The sequence below is a fragment of the Monodelphis domestica genome, chromosome 3 (assembly GCF_027887165.1).
Source record: "Monodelphis domestica isolate mMonDom1 chromosome 3, mMonDom1.pri, whole genome shotgun sequence".
Taxonomy (NCBI): domain Eukaryota; kingdom Metazoa; phylum Chordata; class Mammalia; order Didelphimorphia; family Didelphidae; genus Monodelphis; species Monodelphis domestica.
Genome location: NC_077229.1, coordinates 402904011 through 402922032, shown reverse-complemented (window position 1 = coordinate 402922032; position 18022 = coordinate 402904011). Strand labels below are relative to the sequence as shown.

The window sequence follows — 18022 nt, the reverse complement described above, 5'->3', positions numbered from 1 at the left end:
TGTTTTGGTATAGTTTATGGGTTAATTGGATTTATGCTGTCAAACTCAAAAAGTACTTTTTGAAATTTCAGTCCAAGTATAACTATCTCTTCTTGAAAATCATTTGAGAGGTATTTTTTTTGTCATCTAATTTGTTAATATCTAGAATTTGGGGAATTTGAGTTAACTTAAGATTTTTAATAATCATAAGAAGTTTTTCAATATTTCCTTTTTTATGTTTAGCTCCAATTTTGTCTAATCTGGACTTAAGGATGAAGTTCTTTCTTACAATTGCCCTGTTTTGGTTTATAGTATACTATTGTATGTTATTGGAATGGAGAGTAATGTTGACAAAAAGCGGCATGAAGTCCTTATAACTGAAAAGGTCTGTTTTTGGTTTTGTTAAGATAGAGTGCTGGCACATAATGAAAGCATTCATATTGCCAAAGCTTTTCTTATGCAATCATAATTTGCTTGCTTAACTGGTCAGCACCATCTGTACTGAAGCATTTCCAGCAGGTAGGATATTGGTAGTTTTGATTTTTTCCAGTATAGCTTGTCTTCTTGTGGTCCCAGAACACAAAGAGGCACCCTTTATCCTGAAGTCTCCCATATCAAGCAAATTATCAGGATGGCTTTGAATAGGGCTGGCTAATAACCAGATTTGTTTCCTCTGTTTCCATTTCCTTACTGACTATTATATCTTACTAAGTGGGTGCTAACTCAAATGGCAATATTACTGGATCCCAAATCCTTCCGGGGGGCTCTTATATTCCTTTCTAGTATCCAGAAACATGCAGTCTCCACTAGATATTATTCTGACTGACATTCTCCAGTGGTACTTTTCCTCACAATGTAGACAATGGGCTGGACTTTAAGGGGATTATTTTTATTATTATTATTATTATTCAGGTGGACTTTAATAACTAAAACTATACACATATACACACAACAGTAGTGGATCTGGAAAGGACAATAAGAATATGGCTTTTGATGAATATGTTAAAAATACTCATAGAGACTCCAAGATCATTCCCCAACCCCAAGACAAGTACACAGACATTTTACTATCTTGTAAAATTTCAGACTTCCAGGCAGATAATTATATTTAAGCAATTTTTCATTTGTGTTCAACAGATTTCAATTAGATTTTGATTGTTTCCTCAGTTGCTACTTTATAGCAATAATATTTCTTGTACCAAAGACAACCTGGACCATAAAGACCATATTTAGGTACTCTGTATGAAGAATGTAATGGATCATCCATAAATGGCTATTTGAAGGACTGTGATGTAGGGTGGGGAAAGCACTAGATGTTAGGAGACTGGTTTCAAATCCTAGTACCTCTGCCAAGTGTGTGAAATGTGTGGCTGACCTTCAGAAACTCATTTAACCACTGTCAACTTTAGTTCTCTCATTTATACAAAAAGGGGAATTGAACTGATGAATCAGCTTTAAGATACCTTCTAATTGTGGCATTTTATGAATATTTCTATGAAAGATTTCATGATATCTGTATCCTATTCCATTTAGAGTCAGATGATCTGATGATATCCAATGTCTCTGATTTTTCTTTGGTCTTACAGATATAACCTCAAATAGAAGCTATTCACAGAATATTTTTAGATCTGGGATGGCTTTTATATGTTGTCTAAAACTGAAATTTACAGATGAGGAAATAGAGGCACAGATTGTTTCAGTGACTTGTGCAAATTCAAAAGGCCAGAGGAAAGTATCACATCTGTAGTTAACCTAAGTCCTCAGACTCTTAATCCAGGATTCTTTTCAGTTTTTCATATTGTTCCTATTATAAAAACATGGTGTACTATCCAGAGTGCCGGACAGAAGTTAGGTTTGAGATGTGTTTCATAACACTTAATGACTGTATGAACCTAGTTGAATCATTTAATCTCGTTTAGCCTTGGTTTCATCTATAAAATTGGGTAATAATGGCATCTACCTCTGGGGTCTGTTGTGAGGTCAAATGAGATAATTTTTATTAAGTGTTCTGCAAACCTTTAAGCTCTTATGAACTCAAGGTATTACATTACTTGCAACAAGTTCCCATATAATTGTATTGGCATTCATGGGAACTACTTAATGGTCTAATTTTCAAAATATTAAATAACACATCTTAAAACTGTTTCTTACTTGAATTTGTTTCTTTCTTCCCGTTCTATCCTTTGTAACCTCTCTTCTCTCTCTTGGCGTCTCCTTTCTCTTTCTGCTGCTAATGATTCTTGGTGTTGACGAAATGATGATGTTAGGAGACCACTCAGTGGTGACCTAAAGAAGGAACAGAATGACATTACTTGGAGACTGTGAGAAAATGTACTGATGATCACTAGATACAAACTTTATTTTTATTATCCAGAATGTCTTGGAAATAAACACAGATGAATATTTTTTTTCATTTAAAAATCCCTTTTTAGTGTCTACTATGTGTAAGACAATGTGTTAGAGGAAGTAAAAAATAAACAATAATAATCACATCTAATTATAAATTGCTGACAATTAAAATTAATAGTATAAGTTCCTAGTGAAAATATAAAGATAAACAAGAAACAGTTTGTCCTTAAAAAGCTTACAATTAAGTACTGAAGTATTAAAAACATATACAAATAATTATACAAAATGGCATAAAGTAAATTCATAATAAAACTACAAAGGTCTATGAGATTAATTGAAGAACATGTGACCAAGAAGGTCCAGAGAAAACATTCCAGAAGAGTCAATATTTCAGCTGGGTCTTGAAAGATGAATAGAGGAATCATAGAAAGATTAAAACCATTAATCATAAAAACCCAAAACCATAGTGATTTAAATTGTACTTTAAATCTACAATAATTTCCAATGGCATATATAATAAATAGTATATATTTCTACACTGAATGAGTTCATATCCAATTATCTTGTTCTCTTTTCTACTGAGCTCCACAATCCTTTCTCATTCTGGAAGCTGCTTGTGCCACCATTCTCCAGAAACCTCCTCCAGGATAATCCACCTACTCTGCAGCCTCTTCATGCTGGAAGATCCCTCTACCTTTGTGGCCTTTTCTTCCAATTAATTGTATCCTTTGGAGACTCCCATTTTAAGGAAGGTCCCCAAGTCCAGCCGTGTTTATTCCTTCCATTCTCTCTTGGCCCTGCTCTGAATCCTCCACCAAAGTCTTACTCTGCCATACCCCAATGAATACTTTTCCTGTTGCGTATTTTTGGTTTGGGGTCATCTTTTCTTAGAAAATTATAAATTGCTTGGGGGCAGCTACCATCTTTCTTTTTTGCTTCTTTTTGTACCCCCAGTACTTCAGCATAGTGCCTAGCACATAGTAGGTCCTTAATAAATCCTTTCTGTTGTTGCAATGAATTGTTTCTACTCTATTTGCTGTTTGCTGATTATGCCTTCTTCCCTGCCCCCTTTACTCCCAACCCAATAATTATAAAGCATTGGACTTAATATTACAAAATTCTGCCCTGAAATCTCTCCTCCTTAAAGATGTCTCCCATGCACAGGCCAAGATCATGTAGGATTCCAGATGCTGCCATAGAGATAACCACTTGATATCAATGATCAGTAACAACTGAAACATAAGACAACAAATGGGAAAGTCAGAGCAGATAGTGCAGAAAAGATGTAAAATTCTATCTATTCCTGCCAGATCTGGAAATGGGTCCTAGAAAAGGTTACAAGGGCCTAGGAAAATCCAGGGGACTCCACAATTTCTCAACCCATGTCCTGCCAAGAAGGAGAAAAGGAGAAGCCACAGCTTAACAAAAGAGGCAGCATGATATAGTGGAGAGGGTACCAAATTTGGAATTAAGAAGGTCTGGATTTGAATCTTACCTCATAAGCTTAGTAGCTGATGGAGCCCCTACCTGGTCACTTAAAGTCTCTAGTCTCCAGTTTTTGCATCTGTAAAATAGACTCAGTGGGGTCCCTTATAGCTCTAAATCTATGATCTTATGCTTTGTTGTCTGAGTTTCCAGAAGGGATAAGTTTCAGGGAGCTGGATTCATAGGAGCTCCTTAAGCCAAAATAGTGGGGAGGAGAGGAATTGTGAATAGAAAGCATGATTTCATTACACAACAGAAAAACGGGTGGTGGTTTTGCTACCCAAGTGGTAAATCCAATTATCTGTAGGAGTATTAATTCTATTACCCCACCCTCATTAGTACCACAACCTAAATTGCCTGTACTTCAGCTTAGCAAGCTTGTCTGGGGTGGTATCTTTTCTTTGACTAAATTCTTTGTTGTAATACTTGCATACATCTCATCTTTTCTCCTTTTTTATGGGAACATCTGTTAACATGTCATCAAAAGGTCATAGGAATTTTTAGTAAGTGTCCAATTAAAGCAGGAGGATTCTCTTTAATGTGGAAGCCTGCTGGGCTTACCATGGGTGAAGGACACTGAGGCTGCTACTTAGATCGGGTGAAGGCTGAGTTAGTTCCTGCTTGACTTTGAGACTAAAGAGTGCACATTTCAGCAGGTAGTTATCATTAAAAACAGATGTAAGTTCTCTCTCTCTCTCCTGAATAATTGAGTTCAGAAGAGATCACAATGTGAACTAAAAACACTTCAGGAATGAGTTTTTCTTTCCCTGAAATGAAACAAAATTCCTTGAACGATTACAGGTCTCAGTCTCAACACCCTAAATACTTGCTTTGTTACCATTGTGAACCCTAGCTTTCTTCTCATCTAAATAGTGGCAGAAAAACAAGATAGAGGGATTTCTCCACATTTAGTGATTTGCAGGGCATGTTTTTGTGTTTTGTTTCCCAAGTTAGAGACACTATGAGAAGCAGCAGCCTATTGGAAGCCAGTTGGTATCAGTATATTAAGTCAATAAACTGAATTTCTCTAGGTCTTATCCCACCTAGATACTTATTACACACAGGAGGACAAAACCTGATATCCTATAAATTTGGTTTCTGGAAGTATGCAAAAGCCACAATATCAATGCTGGAATTCAGTCAAAACTATAAAAAAATTTAATATTACCAAGCACTATGAAAAAAAGTTTCATTACAGCCAACTGTACATGGTCACTCATTTCCTATAAATCTATCTTTAACAGATTTTTACTTTTCATTCTTCCTTCTCCAAAAAGGCACTGGCTGCATTCAATTAAGATTGTGAAAGACTAGTCTTGATTTTTCCCCATCCAATAAGAGGTGTGTGCTGCTTACCTCTCCCTCCAGACTACCTACGGAGAAGGACAACAGTGATGATTCTAAACTTTGGGTGCAAAACTATAATGATAAGGGGAGGCTAGATATGTCTGAAGCTTTAGTTACTATGCTCCCATCGGAATTGGGCATCTGCTGGGCTAACTGCCCCGGGAGGGAGCCCCACCTGGCAAGAAGTCTGAAGTATTGCCAAGGCCTTGTTAATGGAGTGAAACCACACAGGACTGCATACCACATACAAAAAGCAGGTGGAACAGGACCAGGAGAGGCAATTTTCAGGGGAATCTATAATCTACACAGAGTGGAAAGAGGTATACCATTTAATTTTGGCAGAACAAGGTACCAGGTGTTGTCTTGGATCCTTTCTCCAACTGGAGCCTCATCACATGATAGATTTTGATATTAGCTCCACATTGCAGACTGGGATGTCTGAAACAATCAGGGTTTTCCAACTCATTTGGATTTAATATGCATCTATTTATTTGTGTGGTTATTTATCTGGCTAGTCTTGGAAATACATTGGTAGCGTGAACTCTCCATGAGAAAATTTCCTCTAACAATTGCAGATTGGCAGCAGTGGTACAACTAAAAGTCTCCTTGAGTTGCCAGTGATTTAAGTGAGAAATTCAGTCACTTTTCCAGGATCACACAGCCAACACATATCAGAAGTGAGATAGGAACCCTTGTCTTGCTGTTTCTGAGGCTAGATCTTGCAACATTACTTTTTACATAATAAAATATACCGTGATAAATCCAGGGTTTCCATGCCTCTAAAGGGGGCTTATGTGAACTGTTGGCTTCAATAATGGTACCATTAATTAATGGTTCCTTTGGATGATTTCCGAGATCTTCTATCACAGATAAAGGACTCTTCTGGTATTGTTCACAAAATAGTTTGGAGTTAGTAGGGTGGATTCTGTGAGCTGATCCTTGGGCACATCCTACACATGCAGCATCTTCCTTTTCTGGATTTCTTCTTATGCAAGGTCCTGCCACAATGATTCTTCATCTCTACTAACAGTGTTCTTTGCCCTCCCTAAAATCAATTTGCATGTATTTTGCATTTATTTACTGTGTATATTAATTTCTTCCCAGAAGAATATAAGTTTCCTGAGGGCAGAGACTGTTTCAATTTCAAATATCTTTTTGTCGTCATTGAAAATCTTCTCTCTCTTGGTATTGGCTTAAAAATCTTCCTGATTTTATAGATGAGGTGGCATGATATGATAAAGCCAAAGTCACACTGCTGGCAAGTAACTAAATTATCAATCAAAAATTCTTACACTTAGGTTCATGAAATTACTTTAATAAGAATAAGATGAAGAAAACAGCTAGACAGTCCTCTGTATTATATATTCAAAAAGGGATTTCTTTTAAAAGATGAATTAAAATAGAGTTGTGGTTCCTTCCAAATCTAAAAGCATATGATTCTGTATGAAAAAGATCTGGACTCTTTTGAAAATATTAATAATATGGAAATAGGTCTTGATCAATGATATTTGTAAAACCCAGTGGAATTGCTCATTGGCTATGGGAGGGGAGGGAAAGAACATGAATCATGTAACCATGGAAAACTATTCTAAATTAATTAATTAATTTAAAAAATTAAAAAAATCTGGGCTTTGATAGACTATAAAGTTCAATATGAGTCAGTGTGAGATGACATCCAAAAATTAATGCAATCTAGAACTCCCTTAAGAAATGAATAGGGGGCATCTAGGTAGCTCAGTGGATTGAGAGCCAGGCCTAGAGATGTGAGGTCCTAGGTTCAAATCTGGCCTCAGACACTTCTCAGCTGTGTGACCCTGGGCAAGTCACCTGATCCTCATTGCCTAGCCCTTACCACTCTTCTGCCTTGGAGCCAATACGCAGTATTGACTCCAAGATGGAAGGTAAGGGTTTAAAAAAAATGAAATGAAGGAATAGCCTCCAGATAAAAGGAGGTGACAATTGTGTTGTAATCTGCTCTGGTCTGGTCAGGCTAGTTTTGAAGTATTATATTCTGTTCTGGGTACCACACTTTTAGAAGGACATTATGGAGAGTGTTCAGACAAGTGCAATCAGATTTCTGAAAGATCACAAGTATGTGACATATTAGGACTGATTGAAGGAATAAGGATATTTGACTTGGAGAAGACATGGGGTAAGGTGGTACATGATACCTGTCTCTAGGTAGGTACTTAGGAAGGTTTCCCAAGGGAAGAAGGATTGGACTTTGGTCTATCTGAAGCCAGCAGGCAGATCTAGGAAAAATAAGTGGAAGTTGCAATGGGGTACACTTAAGTTTTTATGTAAGGAGAAATTCTTAATAATTAGAGCTATTCAAAAGTGGAATAGTCTTCTTTATGAGCTAGTGGGTTCCCTTGATCTTTACAAAAAAAAAGCTAAATGTGGCTTCAATGACTCTGGAAGAGAGAAAGGGTGATGATTTTGCCAATCCTATTAAAATTTAGTTCAAGAAAAATTCAAGACATCATTCATCCTGACATCACTGGTCTTCAAAAATGAAGGCTGGGCCAGAGAAAGAACTGTGGGAGTAGAAATGCAGAAGAAAAAAAAGTATGATTAATCACATGGTTCAATGGGGATGTTATTGGGGTTTTGGTGTTAAAAGATCACTCTACTGCAAATATGAATGATAAGTAAATAGGTTTTGGACAACAATACATGTATGGTCCAGTGGAACTGTTTGTCAGATTTGCAAGGGGGGAGGGAAAAGGGATGGGAAAAATTATGAATCATGTAACCATGGGAACAATATTCTAAACAAATAAATAAACTATATTTAAAAATTAAGGATGGGGACAGTTAGGTAGCATGGTTGTGAATTTTAGATTTACTCCACCCTGCTTAGTCTAACAAAACAGGAATGTCTACACTCCTACTTAAGGATTAAGTGTTGAGAAGGATGGCCTATGACAGACACGTGCTAGCAAATGACAAATCAGAAACAACTGACAGACTCCCTGGGCCGTCCTAAGTCAAGCTTAAGCTACCATTGGTACATGTAAGATGCAGGAAGTGATGTAAAAACGGTCTGTATATTTCACGTCACTTCCTCTCTCCACTCTCTTTTTGCAGAGATGTGGCTCTGGCTCTCGTGGCAGAGAGGTGGCTGGTGGCAGTGTGCTAAGCATCTTGGCATCTTGGTGTGGCTGGAGCTATTGTCCAGGTTTGGTGGTGAGCATCCTTGATACAATACTGGGAGAAGCTTAGTAACCTAGTTCAGATGAGGCGTCTTTACTGAGCTCTCTCAGAGTTTAGACTGATTCCTTTTTCCTTTACCTTCCAAAACACTATCCTCTTAGGAAGCCTCTAATCTTCTGAGGAGGCCTCATGGTGGAGGTCTTTGAATTCCCCCTGGCACAGGCTAGGCCAGAGAAAGCCAATACCCTTTTCCCTCTCTCTTCTTAATTCCTTCCTTCTATATTAATTAAACCACCCTAAAATTCCAAACTGACTTGAGTATTTTTACTAGGGATTTGAATTAAATCCCTGGAAACCAATTAAATTTATATTCAGTATCAACCCTAAATTTACCCTTATATGGTAGATAAAGCACCTATTGCCAAATTTGGTCTTTGACACTTCTAACTATGTGACCCTGGTCAAGTCACTTAACCTTGACTACCTAGTCCTTCTCACCCTTAGAACTGATATTAAGACAGAAGGTTGGGGTTTTTTTTTAAGGACAAACAACAACAGATGTCCGTTTGTTTGGTCTGTTATAGTAGGGATTTTTGAAGCCTGCGGATTAGACTAGATGACCAATAAGGTTCCTTTCAATTTTAGACATTTGGGATTCCTTCAGTCTCAGCTCAAAAGCTAAGAAAGCTTCCATGATTTCCCCACTACCAGGAGAGGGATTTTCCCTTCTTGTAACACTAACAACCAGCCCTTTATCTATATCTCTATTATGTGCAATTATTACATTTTGTTTCATACTAGTTATTTCCATATATGAATTATCTTCCCTTCTTGTGATAGGATGCTTGAAGTTTAAAAAAAAATCATACTTTTCTCCATCTCCCTCAGTACCTAGCACATAGGAAGCAATAATTTTAAATCAGATTACACTTAGTATATTTCATATTAAATTTCCCATGCATGTGAAAGTACTATTAACTTTTTGTCAAGAGGCTAGGGGAAGAGAAGCTTAAGGATAACAAAGACCAGTTATGGGGGAACCACCTTTAAGTTAAATTGGTTCATGGCACCAGAAGGACACTGGATACAGCAACAGAAATATCATACGATGATTAATAGTGAAGGAATAAACCATTATCAGCAAAACAAGGTCCCAAGATATCCACAAGGGAGCCATGATAAAAAAAAAATGCCATCCATAGCCAAAGAAGGAACTGCTGTAGTCTGAGTGAAGATCAAAGCAGGTCATCTTCCACTTTATTTCCTTCATGAGTTTTTTTTTTTATTGTATGTGTGATACGCATCTTTTATTACAACACAAACAACATGGAAATATGCATTGTATGACATCAAGACTATTTGTCACTTTGGGGAGGAGTGGGGTAGGGAGGGAGGGAGAAAATCTGAATCCGAAAATATCAGAAAACAATTTCAAAAATGGTTTCTACATGTAACTGAAAAATAATTTATTAATTAAAAACTAAACTGGCTTATGGCTAAAGTGTGAAGAAGAGGCCTCAGAGAGAAGGGTGGAATAATCTTAATTTCTCCTAAAGCTCAAGAAGATAATTCTGACCTTAAAAATTTCTGGCTTTTGTCTCCTTTCAAACCTCAAGTGAAAGTATGAGCTAGAAGCCCAGAATCCTGGGTCCTATCTTCATGCTAGTGGAGAAATGGGGTTAAGTAAGAGCAAAATCATGGCTCTTAGATATTCCTCCATGCTTTTTTACCCCCTGATGCTCATCATTCTTCCCCATTCATCTACCTTAGCCTATATATTGGTACCTTGATTTTCCCCAGAAGCAGCTAAGTGGTGCAGTAGATGGAATGCTGGGTATGGAGTCAGCAAGAAATGAGTTCAAATCTAGCCTCAGATACTTACCAGTAATGTGACCTTGGGCATGTCATTTAACTTCTATCTTCCTGGATCCTGGCTTAGCTCTCTAACCAATAAACCACCTGACTCCCATAATACGCCTTTAAAAAAAATCTTTACCTTCTGCCTTAATATCAATTCCAAGACAGAAGAGTGGCAAGGGCTAGACAATTGGGGTTCAGAGTTGCACATCTAAGAAGTACCTGAGGCTAGATTTGAATCTAGGTCCTCCCAACACCAGGCATTGTGCTGCCTAACTGCCCTTAGACAAATCTATTTCTAAAGCAGGACCTTAGAGATAAGTGGGTTCGAATCTGACATATCACACATGAAGAAACTTACACGAGAGGTTCAGAGACTTCCCACAATGCACTAAAGATTTCAGTGAGTTAGTGATAGGACTGGGACGAGAGCCTACATCTCCCACCCACTGGTCCAGTATCATTCCATTGCTCTGCGCTGTCTCCTTCCGGATTAGGAAAACTATAAAAGTCCTAAGTCAGAGAAAGTTTCTCTTGTGCTAAGCTCAATTTTTCCAGACTTAAAAAGCATCTGCATTTTCTTCCCTGACAGGTACTTAGCACTGTCTCCTTTCTGAAAATCTGGACACAGAGAAGACTCTAGGAAATGCTAAAAGAGTCTTCTCTCTGCTGAAAGATATTCCCTTCGATCTGGAAATAACAAGTCCACGTTTTCCATTATATAATCAGAGCGTTAATATGTGAGCAGCAGTTGCTCCATTTTCTCAAAATTCTCTCTTTCATCGATGGAAAAGTGATCTGCTGGAAGAATAATCCCAGACAACTGGTCACAATAGACCTTAAGTAATTGAGAATGTCTCTTGGCTCAAGCAGCACAAAACAACTGGCCCCGCGGAAAAGACACAACAAAGGGGGCGTGCTCGGCCAAGATCCATTATCCTTCCCAGTTTGGGAAAGCAGTTCTGTGATTCGTACTGTTTTTTTTTTCTTCTTCTTTGATAGATCAGCCCTGTATTGATCTAACAAGCTGCAGAGAGACCAAGTCTTAAATTGTACAATGTCTTCATACAAATTAGTCTAAGAAGTAGGAAAACCAGAGCTTGAGCCACACATTAACTTTGTCTTTTAAAAGGCCACTTGAAAGTAGGCCTGTAGACACTGCTGCTAGGGAGGTAGAGGGCAGGTGGATCATTTGAACCCAGGACTTCTGAGCTGAAGTGTGCTGAGCTGATCAGGTCTTTGCAGTAAATCTGGCACTAAGCTGGTGACTCCCTTTCACTCTCCCCATTCTTCACCCCCTGGGAACGAGGAGCCACTGGGATATCCCTGAGGGGTGAATCAGCTCAGGTCATAGTTCCTATGATGAACAGCAATGGGATCAGAACTTGAGTAAACTTGAAGCCTGGGTGAGGTAGAGACACTCGGTCTCAAAACAATAATAGTGAAAATAATAATGACAAATAATAATGGCCAGCATTTCTATAGTGCTTAGTAGATACAAGGTACTCTGCTCAGCGCTTTACAGGTATCTCATTTGGTCCTCACAACAACCCTGGGAGGTAGATGCTATTATTCTCTTCATTTTACAGAGAAGAAAACTAAAGCAAAAAGGCATTAAAAAACTAGCCCAAGGTCATAAGGCTGCTGAGTGCCTGAGGATACATTTGAGTTCAGGTTTTCCTGACCCCAGCCCAGCACTCTTATCTACTATACCAGCAAGATATTTGAAAACAGTCTAGACAAAAGGCCTATTTCAAAGAAATCAGGACAATTTTGATTAAACTGTTTGGCACTTGGTGTTTTCCCTTTTCTGCTTGTCCCATGGCAAACCTCGGACCCTGAGCCTCAAGGAGAGCAACAGCCTCAAGGTCTGACACTTTGCTTCTGGCCTGGATCCTGTAGCCAATACTAGGGGAGCCAGCTCTGTGGAGAAGGATGTCACCCCAACTGTCACTGGCATCCATCCTCAACCCAATCAGAACTGATTGCCCACCCATTGCCATTAATAGAACTGGCGAGCCAGCCTAGCTGAGGGAGAGACAAGATGTGGCCAATGGTGGGCAGGTCAAATCACTTTATCTCCCACCTTCTCTCAGACCCAGGTAGAAATAGCCTAGAATCCGGAGCCTCCAAACTCTGAAGAACAGCAGCAAGCTCCCCCCACCCCCCAGTCCCTCCTGCCTTGCTTCAAGCCAAACTTCTTTTGCCACCACTACTGCAGCCCTTGCAGATGTGTGAAGTGTCAACTTCCTGGGAGAAGGGCTGACTCTGCCTTCCTAGCAGCCATGCTCCCGACCCCAGGGAAACATCATTTTCTTATCACAAGGTTCTTGGCACTGTTGAATGGTTCAACATCAGACAAGGCCATAGTTTTATCAGTGGAAATGATGTTAAGTAGCAATAAGGTCCCTGATCTCTAAGGATCCCATGGAGGTGCAGCAGATACCTCCTAGACTGTCCCCACCTTATTAGAATATGAATGTTGCTTTTCCATTTATTGCTGGTTATCACATTGTTTTCAGATAGCACACATTTCATACATGCTTTTAAAATTTATTCATATTTAATTTTTATAACATTTCATACATGCTTTTAAAATTTATTCATATTTAATTTTTATAGTAGCTAGAACTGAGCTAGGAACTATTTAAGTCATTGCTTTAAAAAAAAATAAACCTTACTTTCTGTCCTAGAATCAATACTGTATGTAAGGACTTTGAAGGTTAAGTGACTTGCTCAGAGTTATATAGGTAGGAAGTGTCTAAGGTCAGATTTGGACCAGGACCTAAGCCTGGTGGTCAATGTACTGAGCCACCTAGCTGCCCCCTCAATTATTGCTTCTTGAACTGAATTGACTATGGATTGCATAGAGTCCATATGGCATGAGAAGATGAAAAGGCAGCCTTGGCAAAAAGAACTAAATTCATATTTCTCCTCTGATGCCTACTGACTATGTGACCTGGGCTAAGTCACTTAATTATCAATATTCCAGACAAAAATGTTACAAAATGATACCAATTTTGTGGTAAGGAATATCTTCATCGACAATCCCTATAACAATGAAATCACAATTCTAGAATGAAAAAAAAAGGTAAACCTACAAAAAAATGAGAAACATTATAGAATCAACAAAATTTAGGATGAAAAATTATTTCAGAGGTTATCTAATCTAATCCATTACCTAAATAAAAAATTCCTTTCAAAGTATTCCAACAAGTGATCATTCAAAGTCCATGAGTTATGGGGAAACATCTACCTCCAATGGGAGCTTAAACAATTTTGGGGAGGGGAAACAGCTTTAGCTATTAGTTTTTCCTACTATCAAGTCAAAATCTGCCCCCCCAAAACTTCCATTCATTTCTTTATTCTTCCACATGAGAGTTCACAAAATACTTTAAGACCATTATTATGTCTCCCTGGGGGTCTTCACTGTTCCATTCTAATTATATCCTATTCCTTCAATTGATCCTCAACATTCATGGTCTCCAGGCCTTTCATCAACCAGGTCACATTCTGATGGGCCCCTAAGTTATTGGACACCTAAGTAAAGGAATCATAGTACAGTGAATAAGCCTAAGTGACCTTGGAATGAATCTAGGACAGTTTTGTGTACTATCTCCCTAGAAATTCTAGCAGAAGACACATCATCTTGAGTATGTTTTCATGTATCTTATGGATACCCCTGAATCCTCCAATCACCATGCAGACTGTACCTCATAGATCAATACCTTGACAGGATGCATTTTTCTCTTCAAGATCCTCTGTGATTGGCTATCTGTTACTATGAAAACATTGCCTGTAGCCATGTGGATGGATAGGTTTGGGTAGCAACCCAGATTCCTATAAATATTATTACCTCCCTCAATAAAGTTGATATCGATGCCATTTGATTGTTATCAGCTCTCCTGAGTCCGTCTGCATTCTTATCCTTCAGGACCCCCAACCAGGTGGTCCCCGGTAGTCTCTGACAACATTCCTCTGAATGTACCCTAGTGGGGTGATGTCCTTCCTAAAATGTGCATTTCAGAACTTAGCCCAATAATCTACATATAGTTTAAATAATACAGAGTATGGATAGTACTATCACCTCTTTTTTTTTCCTGAAAGTATGCTTTCTATTACTGTAATCTAAAGTTATTAGCTTTTTTTTTTGGCTGCCATCTTGCATTTTTTACTTGCATTTTTACAAATTGACTAGGTTCTCTTAGAGAAACAGCAAGTAGATGTATTCAGGCGCAGTCAAAGCAATGGCTCTCTATACATAATTTCCACATATAATCTTTGCACTCAGATATACCTTGATAATTAGGTGGATCATTGTTGTAGGTACTCCTGCTGAGGAAGACTATAACCCATACTTGCTTACTTATTTTGTGATTCTTATCATTTCCTTCCCAAAATACTCCCTAGAGAATCTACTCAATCTGTTTCAGGTCTACATCTTGAGTTTGGGGCATTTTATGGATACCTGTGCAACATCCTCATCAGGGACATGAAGAAGTAGGCTGGTCATGGGATGAGAATGTGAAATTGGGAGTCTAAGTATTAAACTGATATTCATGTCCTACATGCAATACTGGTTATATCATTTCTTAATAATTAGCCACTCTGAAATATGCTGGAATCTCTTTAATCTCATTTGTTAGGGTTATTATTACATAGATACTACTCATCATTTTAAGGAAAGACTCTTTTATTTCCTTGCTCTCAAGTGTTTTTAATAGGAATGAGTGTTGTATTTCGTTAGACTTTTTCTCCATCTATTGAGATAATCATATGATTTCTGTTAGTTTGGTAACTGATATGATCCATTATACTGATAGTATTCCTCATATTAAACTAACCCTTGTGGCAGTTAGGTAGTTCAGTAGATAGGCTATTTATTATCATCAAACATCTTTCCACTTTTCCTTTTTTGTTACTGACATAGGGTCATAGGATTTAGAGATAGAAAGGACCTCAGTGGCCATTTATTTAAACAGTCTTGTTTTACAAATGAGGAAACTGAGGTAGATAGTTTCATTGCTTGCCCAAAGACGCAAAAAAGTAAACATAAGAGTTAAGATTAGATATCAACATTTGATATTAATTATTGTAGTTTTCCAGTCTGCTGCATTTGATTCTTCAGACTTGAAAGGACCACATTTCACAGATAACATTGCTAAGAAGAACACTTATGTTAAAAAATGTGCTTTTATAGCAGGAAGTATCTCAGGATCACTACAACATCTAAACAATTGTCCAAGTACAATCCAGCCTTCTCTCCTCTTCCTAAGTACCGATCCAAAATATTTGTACGGATTAATGAATTACCTCAATGGACTGCCCACCGAATTAAATACCATAATGTGGACCATTATGAATTCCCCATCCACTTAGAGTGGATTGCAAAGTTGGTCTCTTTTGAGTGCCTGTGAAACTCATTTTAGGAAACCCTGTAATGTTCCTTGGACTTGATACAAATAGTCCATTGTCATTCACAAACAAAAAACATATGGAGATCCTAATCATATGAAATTTCTTTTCCATTTGAATTGCATGAAAGACATCCTCCATGACAGTGGTTAATACTTTTATCAGCTGTCTTCTCTGTTGTAGATGCTGCTTGATTTTGATAATCAGAAAGAAGAAATTCTCTCTCTGGTTTTATCTATTAAGTGTTCTTATATAACCTTAACATATGCAGGAAGGTCATACTATTAGGGTTAGGGTTAGGGTTAAGGTTAGGGTTAGGGTTAGGGTTAGTTTCCTTTTGGAGGGAATAAGGTGACCATCAAGTATCTTCTAAAACATTTTCCTTTTTTAAGTATTTTAAGAATTTTAACCAACATGTCTCAATGGCTAAAGAGTCAAACCTAGAGATAGGAGGTCCTGGATTCAGATTTGATCTCAGACACTTTCTAGCTATGCAACCCTGGGCAAGTCCATTGCCTAGGCTTTTCTACCCTTCTGCCTTAAAACCAATATGCAGTATTGATACTAAGACAAAAGGTAAGGGTTTTTAAAAATCTATACCTGAGTCCCTCTGAAAGTGGGTATCTTCCCTAGGATGAAAATGAAAGCTACTTCTCTTTTAAAAAAATGTCCTTAGGTTCACAGTCCATAGGACTTCCTTGATTCCTTTCTTCTGATCAGGGGTGCTTAGCTCTCATTTGGTTTCCCTGAGATATCTACCCATATCTCTAAGTTTATTTTGTTCTCATCTCCAGTTTTGCCCTCAATGACTTTTATCTCCTACCACTACTCATAAAAAATTATTTTACCAGCCAGCCCATTTGATATTTGTCCTATTTCTTTTTACTTCTGCTTTCTCTCAGAATCTATAGGACTTTTTATTCTTTGCTAAAATCCCTCAAAGGGCAGGTAGATGGTTCAGCAAATAGCATGCAAGGGCCTGGAGTCAAGAAGATCTAAGTTCAAATCTGACCTCAGACATTTACTAGCAGTATGACTCTAGGCAAGTCACTAAACCCTATGTGCCTTAATTTCCTCATCAGTTCCATGAGCCAGAGAAGAAATGGCAAGCCACTCTAGTAACTTTTGCCAAGAAAACCCCAAAAAGGGTCACATAGAATCAAGACACAACTCAAAAACCACCAAACAACAACAAAATCCCTCAAAGCTCTTTATCATTCCATCCCTATGATTTTCATCAGTTCATATACTCCAATATTCCATATTGTAGCATAAGATACCATATCCCCTCTAAATATCTTCTTCTCATTGATTTACAGCATTATTATGATTGTAACTGGGGTGTATGAGAGATCAATTTAATATGGAAGCAAGACCTAGCACCCTTGCTACCTTCTCCACTTATCCATTCAGTTGATCCCATTCATAACCCAGGTATCTTAGGGGCCCTAGGAGAAGGAAATGATAGCCATGGTCATGAGGGGAGGGGGTTGCCTGAATGCTGGGGCTGTGGGTGGGTGAGAAGCAGGCCCCCAGTGATGTGAGCATCTGGGGCAAATTATTTTACCCAGTCGAGTGCATTGAACCCAGATGGAACTCAATAAACATTTGTTTGTTGATTTGACTTGAAATAAAACTGGATAAGGGCCAAAATAATGAGATACAAAAAGCTCAGTGGGTGAGTCAATGAAAATTTCAGAAATGATAAAAATTTCAGAAACAAAACATTTGTTAACATGAACAGGGCTGGCGTGATACCATTGGGGGCTGCTATATAAATATTCCCTGGCCCCCTCATTTAGCTATGGTAAATTGTGTTTTAACCATTGCCATCACATGTGAGTCACTAGCATTTCATTTAGGATCTATAAATCTGCCTTCACAGGAATTCAGTGATATGGATACTCTGTCTCTGACACCATGAGCAAAATGTCACTTGTCTTCATTGCCTAGTGCAGGCAATTGGTTGATGACAGGTTTTCTTTGTCATTTTTCTTGCTAGCAAATATCTGAAAGTGATTTGGAGATTATTTTGACAAATTCTTTTAATATTGTCCTCTTTTGGTAGACAGTTGTTATTAATGAATTGTTTTTCAGTTTTGTCCAATTCTTTGTGACTCCATTTGGGGTTTTCTTCACAAAGACACTGGAATAGTTTGCCATTTCCTTCTCCAGCTCATTTTCTGGATGAGGAAACTGAGGCAAACAGGGTGAAGTGACTTGCCCAGAGTCTGGGCACTTACATAGCTAATAAGTGTCTAAGGCCAGATTTGAACTCAGGAAGATGAGTCTTCTATCTATGCTACCCAGGTGCTCTATCTTTCAGATAGAGCTCATAGTAAAAATGTTATTTTTATTATGACATATAAACACAATATAATAAATATAATCTTATAATATGACCAAGAAAATGATGAAGTGGAGGGAAGTGATC

At 38.0% G+C, this 18022-nt stretch overlaps 1 protein-coding gene across 14 annotated transcripts in view; it reads right to left on the bottom strand.

Moving 5' to 3' along the window:
• Positions 1-18022, bottom strand: part of FHOD3 (formin homology 2 domain containing 3) — a 719587-nt gene that overhangs the window by 128112 nt on the left and 573453 nt on the right. For all 14 annotated transcript variants that reach the window (XM_007486745.3, XM_007486741.3, XM_007486739.3 and 11 more), the window contains one exon: positions 2131-2265. In XM_007486745.3, the coding sequence (XP_007486807.2) occupies positions 2131-2265 (135 nt within the window). The remainder of the gene's footprint in view (positions 1-2130; positions 2266-18022) is intronic.